At 41.1% G+C, this 13,861-nt stretch overlaps 1 protein-coding gene across 1 annotated transcript in view; it reads right to left on the bottom strand.

Annotated features, from left to right (window-relative positions):
• The window catches only part of CDKL3 (cyclin dependent kinase like 3), a 145,388-nt gene that overhangs the window by 57,551 nt on the left and 73,976 nt on the right, over nucleotides 1-13,861 (bottom strand). The window contains 3 exon segments of the mRNA XM_063611651.1: nucleotides 9,182-9,276; nucleotides 12,100-12,130; nucleotides 12,132-12,192. Coding sequence (XP_063467721.1) covers nucleotides 9,223-9,276; nucleotides 12,100-12,130; nucleotides 12,132-12,192 — 146 coding nt within the window. The 3' untranslated portion in view covers nucleotides 9,182-9,222.

Here is a 13,861-nt window from a genome sequence, read left to right as displayed (position 1 = left end):
AGTTAGGAGACTTCTACAAAATCCAGACAAGAGATGTTGTGAATAGCAGTGAAGGGGTATAAGGTGGTCAAATCCTGGAAATATTTGGAAAATAGAGCTGAAAGGATGATGTAGGGTATAAGAAAAAGAGAGTTGAGGATTACTCCAAGATTTTTCTCTTGAGCAATTAGAAGAATGGAGTTACCCTTAATTAACATGCAGAAAACACTCAAGGAAGCATATGGAGTGGGGAAGAGATCAGGACTTTAATTTTGGATATGTTAAGTTTGAGATACCTATTATATATTTTAATATAGCTATGGAATGGGCAATTGGAAATCTGAGTTTGGAGTTTGTGGGTGAAGTCCAGGCTGGAAGGAGAGATTTCAGAATCATCAGCATATAAATGGTATTCAAGGTTATGTGTCTGGATAAAATTACCTGGGAGTGTAGACAAAAAAGAGAAGAGGTCTAAGGAGTGAACCCAAATGTGTGAACTACGAAAACATCATATCTCTTGCTTTCCCATTGTTTACAGGTTCATCAAACTATTATTAAGAGAAACTAACCAGGCTGGGCATGGTGGCTCATGCCTGTAATCCCAGCACTTTGAGAGGCCAAGGCAGGCAGATCACCTGAGGTCAGGAGTTCAAGACCAGCCTGGCCAACATGGTGAAACCTTGTCTGTACGAAAAATACAAAAGTAGCCAGGCATGGTGGCGTACACCTGTAATCCCAGCTACTTGGGAGGCTGAGACAGGAGAATCGCTTGAACCTGGGAGGCAGAGGTTGCAGTGAGCCAAGATCATGTCATTGCACTCCAGCCTGGGTGACAGAGCAAGACTTCATCTCAAAAAAAAAAAAAAAAAAGACAAACTAACCAGATAAAATGACAAAATCATAGTGATTATTATATACTGTTTCTCCAGATGACTATAAATCAACTATTGGGATTCTTTCTAGGTTTCCAGGTTTCAAAACTAAGATAAACAAATTTGTTATTTTTTTGCCTGACATTTTTATGAAGGGTGCTAGGTTTGTCTGCCTTCTGAGAGATTTTCAAATAATAATTCAAAACTAATCAATAATACTTAATGATTTCTCAGCAATCCTACAGTAAATGACAATATATTGGACCAGTTTGAATAGAACACAGCTTGAAGAGCTCTTTAATTAGTGTTTTCCTCTTCTCTTTGGTTTTTATCCCACCTATCATAAGTGCATTCTTCTGGTTATCTAACTTCAGGATTACTTTTTTTTTTTTTTTTTGAGATGGAGTCTTGCTCTGTCGCCCAGGCTGGAGTGCAGTGGCATGATCTCTGCTCACTGCAACCCCCGCCTCCCGGGTTCACGCCATTCTCCTGCCTCAGCCTCCCGAGTAGCTGGGACTACAGGCGCCCGCCACTACGCCCGGCTAATTTTTTGTATTTTTAGTAGAGACGAGGTTTCACCGCGTTAGCCAGGATGGTCTCGATCTCCTGACCTTATGATCCGCCCGCCTCGGCCTCCCAAAGTGCTAGGATTACAGGCATGAGCCACCGCGCCCGGGCTAGGATTACTTTTTCAGAAAAGAAGAAAAATCATCATAATCATCTGCCTCTACACAGTCATCAGTTATCAATTTTCCCTAACCCTGCACAGGAGCAGGTGGGCAGTTAGGAGGCTAGTGAGATAGTAGGATATTTGATTTCTTTCTATACTTTTGCCTTTTATTAAAATCAAAGAATGCTTTCTTGCTGTCTTTTATCATCTTATAATTTATGGCTCCCATATCACCTAAGATTTCTCAATTGCTTCCCTACGCAATACCGCTAATAGTTTTAGTAACCTGGCCCAATTCCATTTAAAGCCCTTTAATTTACACTTTCTAAATGCAGCCAACTTCTCTTCTTCTTGGCATTCCTATGTCCTAGTATAGCTGTTCCTATGTATATACAAGTATGTGTTGTAAAAGCCATGACTTTCTTGGCCAGGCGCAGTGGCTCACGCCTGTAATCCCAGCACTTTGGGAGGCCAAGGCGGGCGGATCACCTGAGGTCAGGAGTTCAAGACCAGTCCATCCAACATAGCAAAACCCTGTCTCTACTAAAAAATATTAAAAATTAGCCAAGTGTGGTGGTGTATGCCTGTAATCCCAGCTACTCGGGAGGCTGAGGCAGGAGAGTTGCTTGAACTCAGAAGGCGGAGGTTGCAGTGAGCCAAGATCTCACCACTGCATGTGAGCCTGGGCAACAGAGCAAGACTGTCTCAAAAAATAAAAAAATAAAAAAAAGCTATACTTTCTTAACCTTGAATTTGAGGAAAATGTTGACTCTGCAGTAGTCTACCATACTTGTGGCCTTAGTAGACACTGAAACTACACTTTAAACTATTTTTACTGAGACTCTGGAAATCATTCTCCTCAGGGAGAATAGATGAAAAGACTACAAGCTTGGAATATAAATAATAAACACAGAAATCAAGACTATATCTTTTTTCAAGGACTCTGAGACCTATATTAATGTTCTCATGTTCTAGCCAAATGGATCATTTCCTTTTTTTCTTCTTCTTTCTTTCTTTTATTTTCTTCTTCTTCTCTTCTTCTTTTAAGATACAGGGTCTCACTATGTTGCCTAGTGGGGCCTTGAACTCCTGGGCTCAAACGATCCTCTCACCTCACATTTTTCATTTGTTGCTGCTGTTCTTCCCTCCCTCCCTTCCTTCATTCTCCTCCTTCTCCTCCTCCTTAAGTGATAGGGTCTTGCTACATTGCCCGGGCCAGCCTCAAACTCCTGGGCACAAGTGTTCCTCCCACCTCAGCCTCTCAAGTAGCTGGGACTACAGGTGCACACCACTACACCTGGCCTTTTTATTTTGATGTAAGCAGCTCATTACTTCAACCATTTGCTTAAAAAAAGGTGCTTTGTAAAAAAAAGATTTACAAGATAGAATCATATGTGGAAAATGAAAACAGACTAGAAATGAAACATAAACACTATTGCCAGACCAAATAGCTTTTGACAAGTATTATTAGCCAATAAAATATCCACCCTACTATCCACCCTACCAAGTACATTCACTGCTGACGTTTTATTATATTACTGGCAAAAAGTTCACGTCATCAGCAATTATGTAATAATTGATCATTACAATAATCAAAATAAGTACAAAAAATGTATGAGCAGGCTTCTACTTATAGAATAAGGGGACAACTTTCTGTCCCCATATCCACACCCTTAGGTATGGTCTTCAACTAAAACATCAGACAATACAATCAAGGTCAATTTACATAAAAAGAGCTATAACCTGTGGCAATGACTCTAAAAGTACTTTAAAATTTTTAAGATAAATGTCATTATGTTAGTCAATAGATCTCCATTATTCACAATAGTGACAAGATCTCCTTTAAGAACTCCCTTTTTCCTTTTTGAGATGGAGTTTTGCTCTTGTGGCCCAGGCTGGAGTGCAATGGTGCAATCTCCGCTCACTACAACCTCCGTCTCCTGGGTTCAAGCTATTCTCCTGTCTCAGCCTCCCAAATAGCTGAGATTACAGGCACCCACCACCACACCCGCATAATTTTTTGTGTTTTTAGTAGAGATGGGGTTTCACCGTGTTGGCCAGGCTGGTCTTGAACTCCTGACCTCAGGTGATCCACCCCCCCTCAGCCTCCCAAAGTGCTGGGATTACAGGCATGAGCCACTGGGCCCAGCCTTATTAACTCTTTAGGCTGGGCGCAGTGGCTCACGCCTGTAATCCCAGCACTTTGGGAGGCCGAGAGGGGTGGATCACGAGGTCAGGAGATTGAGACCATCCTGGCTAACACGATGAAACCCCGTCTCTACTAAAAATACAAAAAATTAGGTGGGCGTGATGGCGGGTGCCTGTGGTCCCAGCTACTTGGGAGGCTGAGGCAGGAGAATGGTGTGTACCTGGGAGGTGGAGCTTGCAGCGAGCCGAGATGGCGCCACTGCACTCCAGCCTGGGTGACAGAGGGAGACTCCGTCTCAAAAAAAAAAAAAAAAAAACTCTTTAACTGAACTTCTGGTGATAGCCATGTTGGAGTAACAGGTATTGGCTTTACCTTAAATAATAATAAAACTGTACGAAATATATAAAACAACTGTTTTCAAGCATGTGATAACAGGTAAAGGTCAATTTTATCAGAAATATTATAGCTCTAAATATATATGCAGCTAATAATGGAGCTTCAAAATACATAAAGCAACTGATGAAAAGAGCAACAGACAAATCCACGATTATAATTGAGGATTTCAACAGTCTTCCCTCAGTAATTGATTCAAAAAGTAAACTGAAAATCAGTAAAGATATGAGATTTAAATGCACCATCAACCAACTTGACCTAATTGACATTTATGGAACACTACACCCATTTTCAGCAGAATATACATTCTTCTTAAGTACAAATATTCACTAAGATAGACCTTATGCTAGGATATTGAACAAGAATCAATGGATTTAGAAGGATTAAAATAATATAGAGGGCCGGGCGCGGTGGCTCACGCTTGTAATCCCAGCACTTTGGGAGGCCGAGGCGGGCGGATCACGAGGTCAGGAGATCAAGACCACGGTGAAACCCCGTCTCTACTAAAAATACAAAAAATTAGCCGGGTGTGGTGGCAGGCGCCTGTAGTCCCAGCTACTCGGAGAGGCTGAGGCAGGAGAATGGCGTGAACCCGGGAGGCGGAGCTTGCAGTGAGCCGAGATTGCGCCACTGCACTCCAGCCTGGGCGACAGAGCGAGACTCCGTCTCTGCCCGGCTGCCCCATCTGGGAAGTGAGGAGTGCCTCTGCCCGGCCACCCATCGTCTGGGAAGTGAGGAGCGCCTCTGCCCGGCCGCCCCGTCTGGGAAGTGACGAGCGCCTCTGCCCGGCCACCCCGTCCGGGAAGAAGTGAGGAGCGCCTCTGCCCGGCCACCCATCGTCTGGGAAGTGAGCAGCGCCTCTGCCCGGCCACCTATCGTCTGGGAAGAAGTGAGGAGCGTCTCTGCCTGGCCGCCCCGTCTGGGAAGTGAGGAGCTCCTCTGCCCGGCCGCCCCGTGTCTGGGTAGAAGTGAGGAGCTCCTCTGCCTGGCCGCTCCGTCTGGGAGGTCTACCACGGAGGCCAGAAGCAATGTGGGGGCTGGACGTGGTGGCTCACGCCTGTGGTCCCGGCACTCTGGGGGGCGAGGCGGGTTGATCACTTCGGGCTAGGAGTTCGAGATCAGTCTGGCCAACTTGGCGAAACATGAAGAATACAACAGACAAACCAACCAACCAACTCAGTGACAACAAAACAGGTCTACCCTGGAGTCATACTCTAATTTTTTCTATTTTCCTCCCTTTCTGATCCTTTATCCCACTTTCTTTTTCTTCCTCTTCCTTCTCCCTCTTCTTTATCAAATAGAGGATTGAGTTATTATCACTGATCCATATAAAGTCCCTCTCTCATTTATTTTAACTCCCACCCCCCATTTCTATTCCCCGACTTCCCATGTGCAACCTTCCTAATATGTTTGATATGCATCTTTTTGTTTGTATGTATTTTTAGAAAATGTTTATTGTTTTTGTATGCAAAAAAAATTAAAAAAAAAAAATTAAATTAAATTTTTCCAGTAAAAAAAAAATAATAATAATAATAATAATAATATAGAGTATATTCTCTGACCACATTGAAATTGAATTAAAAATCAATAACAGAAAGATATTTGGAACACCTCCAAATAGACAGTAATTAAAAACAGATTTCTAAATAAATGGATCAAAGAAAAAATAAAAAAGGAAGTTGGGAAATATTTTCACTGATGATAGGATAATAACATTTAAATTTGTAGGAGGCAGCTATAAAAGGAAATTTAAAGTTTTAAATGCTCATATTAGAAAAGAAAGGTTTCAAATCAGTGACCTCAGCCTCCACCTTCAGAAGCTAGGAAAAGAAGAGCAAATTAAATCCAAAATAAATAATGCCTTACAGGGCCTGTACAACACAAGAGAGTCATACATATTCAGCAGGTTTGCGGGGAAAGTTATATATGAGAGGAACAGAGCACATGTGCAATGGGCAAACACATATAAATATAATATACATCCCATGTTCACTTTGGAATGGGACTTTAAGCATTAAGATGAGTAGAATTTGTCTCTTTACATCAAAAGGTGAACTATAAGACATAAAGACAGTTTGTGCAGTCTCTATAAACTGGCTGAAACTTACTTAAGGTCTATAGTTGCTTACCAGGAAAGAATGTTTGTGTCCAGGCGTGCTGGCTCATGCCTGTAATCCCAACACTTTGGGAGGCCAAGGTGAGAGGACTGCTTGAGGTCAGGAGTTCCAGACCAGCCTGGGCAGCAGAACAAGACCCTGTCTCTACACACACACACACACACACACACACACACACACACACACACACACACAGATCTCTATTCAATCAGAGGTGTAGTAGTCTAGGTTGTAAATCAGGAATAGGAATTTGCCTGACAGCTCCTGTTGTTAGGGAGTTTAGCAAGAGTGTGGTTTTTCTTTTTCTTTTCTTTCTTTTTTTTTTTTTTTTTTGAGACGTGGTCTCACTCTTGTCTTCCAGGCTGGAGTGCAGTGGCCCCCTCCAGCTCACTGCAACCTCTGCCTCCCAGGTTCAAGGGATTCTCCTGCCTCAGGCTCCCAAGTAGCTGGGATTACAGGCGTGCACCACCACACCCGGCTAATTTTTGTATTTTTACTAGAGACAGCATTTTGCCATGTTGGTCAGGCTGGTTTCGAAGTCCTGATCTCAGGTGATCCGCCTGCGTTGGCCTCCCAAAGTGCTGGGATTATAGGCGTGAGCCACCGTGCCCCGCAAGAGTGTGATTTTTCTTACAGCCTAGGAATTTAGAAAGTTGTCATGCGAGCTGAGCCCTGAACCCTCAACCCAGAGGTAATTTTTGTTTCCTTAACATTAGGGTCCATCTTAGTTGATAAAGGGGCGTCTATTTTGGTCCCTCAGATCACAGATAAAAAAATTTAACATTTGAATACCATATTATTTTTAAATATTTTATAAACATTATATATTTTCTTTATTTTTAGACCAGAGACGCTGCTAAATTATAAATAAGTGCTTTCATTGCTGACCAACAGAACATATTTTTGACCACGAATGTAACGAATAGCTTTTTTTTTTCTTTTTTTCTTTCTTTCTTTTTTTTTTTTCTGAGACGGAGTTTCACTCTTGTTGCCTAGGCTGGAGTTCAATGGCACGATCTTGGCTCACCACAACCTCCTCCTCCTGGATTCAAGTGATTCTCGTGCTTCAGCCTCCCGAGTAGCTGGGATTACAGGCATGTGCCACCACGCCCGGCTAATTTTTGTATTATTAGTAAAGACGGGGTTTCTCCATGTTGGTCAGGCTGGTCTCAAACTCCCGAACTCAGGTGATCTGCCCACCTCAGCCTCCCAAAGTGCTGGGATTATAGGCATGAGCCACTGTGCCCGACCATGAATAGCTTGTGTGTGTGTGTGTGTGTGTGTGTGTGTGTTTTGAGACAGAGTCTCAGTCTTGTCACACAGGCTGGAGTGCAATGGCATGATCTTGGCTCTCTGCAACCTTGGCCTCCCGGATTCAAGCGATTCTCCTGTCTCAGCCTCCTGAGTAGCTGGGATTACAGGCGTGCACCACCACGCCCAGCTAATTTTTGCATTTTTAGTAGAGATGGGGTTTCACTGTGTTGGTCAGGCTGGTTTCGAATTCCTGACCTCAAGTGATCCGCCTGCCTCAGCCTCCCAAAGTGCTGGGATTACAGGCATGAGCCATCGCACCCAGCCATGAATAGCTTTTAAAACAATGGCTCAAATATTTTATTAAGAACTCATTTAAAGAGGCCTATGTGTTATAGGAGATAACTGACTCGAGGTTATGTGGCTACGAGAAGGCAGAGATCACTAAGTATAAGTACAGTTTGTATCATGTCACGGCTTGTGTTATCCACTCAGTAATCATGGCAAAAAAAAAGAAGTAGGCAGAGAAGAGATGACTTTATAATTTCAAATCAAATTATCACACCAACAGAGTCTTAAAAGGGAGAAGAAAACAGTAAATGTTTTGCTAACAAAAAAAAGCTGGATGATGCTCATGCACATGGATGGCTGTCTTAACAACAACTCACATCACATTTCTATTGTAGATAAACAAAACGGGAAGAGTTGTCACCTTGTATTTTTAGGACTATTTAAAAGAAAAGACACTACCAGAAAAAAAACCTGTTTCCCTTCAAATTCTTCCCCTCACAATGGCCATCTCCACCCTAATTAGAAACCAAGCTAGTAAGAATCAGGGACTGGAATGTAAATATACGCTACCAAAACTCTGACTTTATTAATGCTAAATTATATGTAAATTACTAAATTATAAACATGCTAGTCAAACCAAAAGATTTGCTTCAATTCCTTGCTCAACTTCCATCTTTTTTTTTTTTGCGGGGGGCGGTGGGATGGAGTCTAACTCTGTTGCTCAGGCTGGAGTGTAGTGGCGTGATCTTGGCTCACTACAATCTCCGCCTCCCGGGTTCAAGCAATTCTCTTGCCTCTGCCTCTGAGTAGCTGGGATTACAGGTGCACGCCATCATGCCCGGCTAATTTTTTGCATTTTTAGTAGAGACGGGGTTTCACCATGCTGGCCAGACTGGTCTCGAACTCCTGGCCTCATGATCCACCTGCCTCGGCCACCCAAAGTGCTGGGATTACAGGCATGAGCCACCGTGCCCGACCAATTTCCATCCTTTTAAACAATCTTCATATGTTTAAATGCTGCCTCAGAAAGTTCATTGTGAAGCCAAACCCATGTTACATGCTTATCAAGTATATTTGTTTGCTCAGAAATGTTTGGTGTTCCCAGACATCAGGATCTTACTTTATCACACATTTAGAAACTTTTCCTTCTGTAATTATAAAGCCCTAAACCAATGCTAAGAATGACCACTAATCAAGTATGATTGAAAGAATAGGTGATCAAATAAAATTATATGACTAAATGTAAGCTGCAATTTTATTAGGATGTACCAGTCAGGTAGTTTTTATAAATTCATGTTCAAATCAAGAAAACATGAATAATTTAAAGCTTAATAAATTTAAAAACAAATTTAGGTGAATGTACATATAACTAACAGGATTTATGATATACCTGTAAAATTCTCTAGTTAGCATTTTTGTATATGTAACATTAATAAAAAAGATTTTTTAAAAACCATACAGTGATTCTGGGATTCCCTGAATTTTCAGCTGCTGCATTTTCTACTCTACATCTGGCAAGTTCTTCTTCCTTTCAGTTTGTGCATTTCCTGTATTCTAAAAAGTAAATAGAAACAGGTCTTTAATTGAGGACATGGTGAGTCTTTGGCTAAGGAAATACAGCCAGAGATAAATACTTGTACTTTGCCCCTACGGGTTGTTTCATAAGGTACAGGGAAACTATTTAGCAATGTATTCCTTATTATCATCATTCAACAAAACAAAAGGTGGCCTTTGTATGGACTCTTTTCTCTCTTGCCTAACTCACTCATTCGCAGTAATTTAGAGTCTCTCTCTGGTTATAGAAACTATTCAATGCATGCGTGCATTTAAGATGCCTAAAAGAGTTTAAAGTAAACCTGGCAGGGCGTGGCGGCTCACACCTGTAATCCTAGCGCTTTGGGAGGCCGAGGCAGGCAGATTACCTGAGGTCAGGAGTTCGAGACCAGCCTGGACAACATGGCGAAACCCCGTCTATACTAAAAATACAAAAATTAGCCAGGCATGGTGGCGGGCACCTGTAATCCCAGCTACTCAGGAGGCTGAGACAGGAAAATTGCTTGAACCCAGGAGGCGGAGGTTGTGGTGAGCTAAGATCACACCACTGTACTCCAGCCTGCGTGGCAGAGTGAGACTCTGTCCCAATAAATAAATAAATAATAATAAAAAATAAAGTAAACCTGAGAAGTGCTTGGATCTGACTGTATAGTTCAAAAACCAAGTCAATACAGAGCCAAGAATAGAAAAAATAACTAGCAATTCCCTATCTTATGTTTTTAAAAATATGTCATATTCTCTCATGCTCTAAAATAAACTACAGACTCAAAATTTAAGAAATTTTCTTAATTCTGACATTTATCAAAACCAGTTGTACTAGCCTTATATGCAATTTCAGTCACTTGTCAGAGATGCATTTGAATAAGCAGTACAAATAAACTATAACCAACACTGACGACTTCATTTTTTCTGGAGTTCTATATCATATGAACAAGATGTTTTCCCTTCTTAATTTATTATTTATCCTAAAAATCACAGAAGGGTCTTTTTTCCTGCAGAGTTCCTTTTTTCCTGGACTAGAAAGTAATTTTAGTTCCTGGGGACTCTCATAGGACAATGGGATAAACACATGAGGCACATTAATAGTCTGCCTACCTCAGGAGCCCTAACTCACCCAATGATTGAAAAAATGTACAAATGGTATGCTGTGCAACATGCTGTGACATGAGTATGTCACCCAAATTTAAAAGTTTAAAGCCACCTTATTACTTTTTATAATGAACTGAAAGATGACTAATAATGGCTTTCTTTTTTTTTTTTTGTGACGGAGTTTCACTCTTGTTGTCTAGGCTGGAGTGCAATGGTTTGATCTCGGCTCACCGCGCAATCTCCACCTCCCAGGTTCAAGCAATTCTCCTGCCTCAGCCTCCCGAGTAGCTGGGATTACAGGCATGAGCCACCACACCAAGCTAATTTTTATATTTTTAGTAGAGATGGGGTTTCACCACATTGGCCAGGCTGGTCTTGAACTCCTGACTTCAGGTGATCCACCCTCTTCAGCCTCCCAAAATGCTGGGATTACAGGTGTGAGCCACTGTGCCCGGCCTAATGGCGTCCTTATTCTACATTTCTTCTCTGCAAAGTGGACTGTGGAGTTCTTAAGCTCTAGGCCAAGACTAAAGAGATAGCCCTAAATGTCACAGTGAGAATACATCTAATAGTGTCTGATAACCCTCTTATCCAAATATTATAGAGATCAAGTAGCCTTGTTAAAATGCTGTCTTACAGAGTTTCAGATTTTTAAAAATATTTTTAATTTCTTCAAATAAGTATTTACTAATTTTATCATGAGTAAAACTGTAATAAATTTTATTTTTTAAAAAAACAGAAGTTGGGCCGGGTGCGGTGGCTCACGCCTATAATCCCAGCACTTTGGGAGGCCCAGGCGGGAGGATCACGAGGTCAGGAGATCAAGACCTTCCTGGCTAACACAGTGAAACCCCGTCTCTACTAAAAATATTTTTTAAAAAAATTAGCCAGGCATGGTGGCGTGTGCCTGTAGTCCCAGCTACTCGGGAGATTGAGGCAGGAGAATGGCGTGAACCCGGGAGGCAGAGGTTGCAGTGAGCCGAGATCGCGCCACTGCACTCCAGCCTGGGCTACAGAGCGGGACTCCGTCTCAAAAAAAAAAACAAAAAACAAAAACAAAAACAGAAGTTGATAAATCACATACAGAGATGACCTCACAAGTGCAGAATAGGAGGCCATCGATATGATTTAATTCAGTGGGTGCTCAGTACAATCTCTTTCTCTTAAAAGACTGTCTTTTTAGAGCATTCATTTGGATATTACAGGCTTCAAGATTTTCAAATAAAATTTGAGAATCTCTCTGGTGGGTAGGGACTGGGAATATTTCAACAATATTACCTGATAGTTAGCTGAGAGCAAATATTTGTGAAAATAGGGCAGTAGGCAGACAGCAGAGATAGATAGGGGAATAAACTGGAGAGAAAACAAGAAGGAAGGAAGAGGCTTAAAGACAAAGACACACATGCTTGTGGCCATATAACCTTATATTTATACCATTATGCATTTTCACTAGTCTGACTTACCTGTCTGATATCTGACACTACACACCATACAGATACTATTTTCCCTGGGTGCCATGCATTCTAATCATTCAACATTACCCACCAAAAAATAACTTTTAGAAACTTTTATTAATGGCTTATTCCAGAAAAATATAGATCTGTTTCTTGAGTTCAAAGATTATAAAATTTTGAATTTTTATATAGCTTTCCAATAGTAATAACTAAATTTATACACTGAGTCAAATCCTCTAAACAACATGCCTTAGTAAAAGCTATATACAAAAAGAGTTACCTCTTGTTTTTCTTGATTTTGATCCACGTTAAGTTGATATCTTAGATGAATCTGTTTTCTTTGACTCCCTCTTCAGCATTTTTATCTGTTTAACTTTTGCAAAAATATACAAAACAATGAAAATTTGTTATTCCTACTTTGAAATTTTACTTTCCTTTCCAAGAATTTCAAATAGAAATTCTGATATCCACTAAGTCAGTTTCTTAGTTTATTACAAAGGAACAAAATAAATTATGAGTTGTAATGGTAAAATACGGTAAATTATTTGTTTTATAACATTACAAATAGTCTAAGTATTAAAATAAGACATTTATTTTATTTTATTTTATTATTCTCAGTGTAACTGTTAAGTGGATCAGATAATTCCTCTTGAACTGTACAAGGACGATATTCTTGCTATTATATTAACTTTTCACAAGGTGTCACTGTTCTTCAAAGAAACAACATTTATTCAAGACAAAAGTGAGTTTCATTCTGATATAAATCTTAAGTTTATAAATCTTTTTTTTTTTTTTTTTGAGATGGAATCTCACTCTGTCACCCAGGCTGGAGTGCAGTGGCGTGATCTTGGCTCACTGCAACCTCTGCCTCCCGGTTTCAAGCGATTTTCCTGCCTCAGCCTCCCAAATAGCCAGGATTACAGGCATGAGCCACCACGCCTGGCTAATAGAGATGGGGTTTTGCCATATTGGCCAGGGTGGTCTCAAATTCCTGACCTCAGGTGATCTGCCCACCTTGGCCTCCCAAAGTGCTGGGATTACAGGCGTGAGCCACCGTGCCCAGCCTATAAATCTTATATATTTAATCCTTGGATGCCCAAAATACATATAAAATTTCTGCTACTATATGGGTAAATGACCATGAAGAAACGTAGAAAGGCAATTTACTCCAGGTCATATACTAAACAAAATTTCTCAAATACTGCTCTAACATTTCAACAACATGGAGCTAATAAAAAATTTATCCTTTGCAGCCAGCTGCAATGGCTCATGCCTGTAATCCCAGCACTCTGGGAGGTCGAGGCGGGTGGATAACCTGAGGTCAGGAGTTCGAGACCAGCCTGGCCAAAATGGTGAAACCCCCGTCTCTACTAAAAATACAAAAATTAGCCAGGCGTGATGGTGGGCACCTGTAGTCCCAGCTACTCAGGAGGCTAGGCACAAGAATCACTTGAACTTGGAAGGTGGTGGTTGCACTGAGCCGTGATTGCAACACTGCAGTCCAGCCTGGGCAGCAGAGTGAGACTCTGCCTTAAATAAATAAATAAATAAAATTTAAAAATTTACCCTTTAAAGCTGTCTTTTTTTTTTTTTTTAATTTTTTTTTATTATTATACTTTAGGGTTTTAGGGTACATGTGCACAATGTGCAGGTTTGTTACATATGTATCCATGTGCCATGTTGATTTCCTGCACCCATTAACTCGTCATTTAGCATTAGGTGTATCTCCTAATGCTGTCCCTCCCCCCTCCCCCCACCCCACAACAGTCCCCGGAGTGTGATGTTCCCCTTGCTGTGTCCATGAGTTCTCATTGTTCAATTCCCACCTATGAGCGAGAACATGCGGTGTTTGGTTTTTTGTCCTTGCGATAGTTTACTAAGAATGATGTTTTCCAGTTTCATCCATGTCCCTACAAAGGACACGAACTCATCATTTTTTATGGCTGCATAGTATTCCATGGTGTATATGTGCCACATTTTCTTAATCCAGTCCATCATTGTTGGACATTTGGGTTGGTTCAAAGTCTTTGCTATTGTGAATA

The sequence above is a fragment of the Symphalangus syndactylus genome, chromosome 11 (genome assembly GCF_028878055.3).
Source record: "Symphalangus syndactylus isolate Jambi chromosome 11, NHGRI_mSymSyn1-v2.1_pri, whole genome shotgun sequence".
NCBI lineage: Eukaryota > Metazoa > Chordata > Mammalia > Primates > Hylobatidae > Symphalangus > Symphalangus syndactylus.
This window is presented reverse-complemented; position numbering and strand designations above follow the sequence as displayed.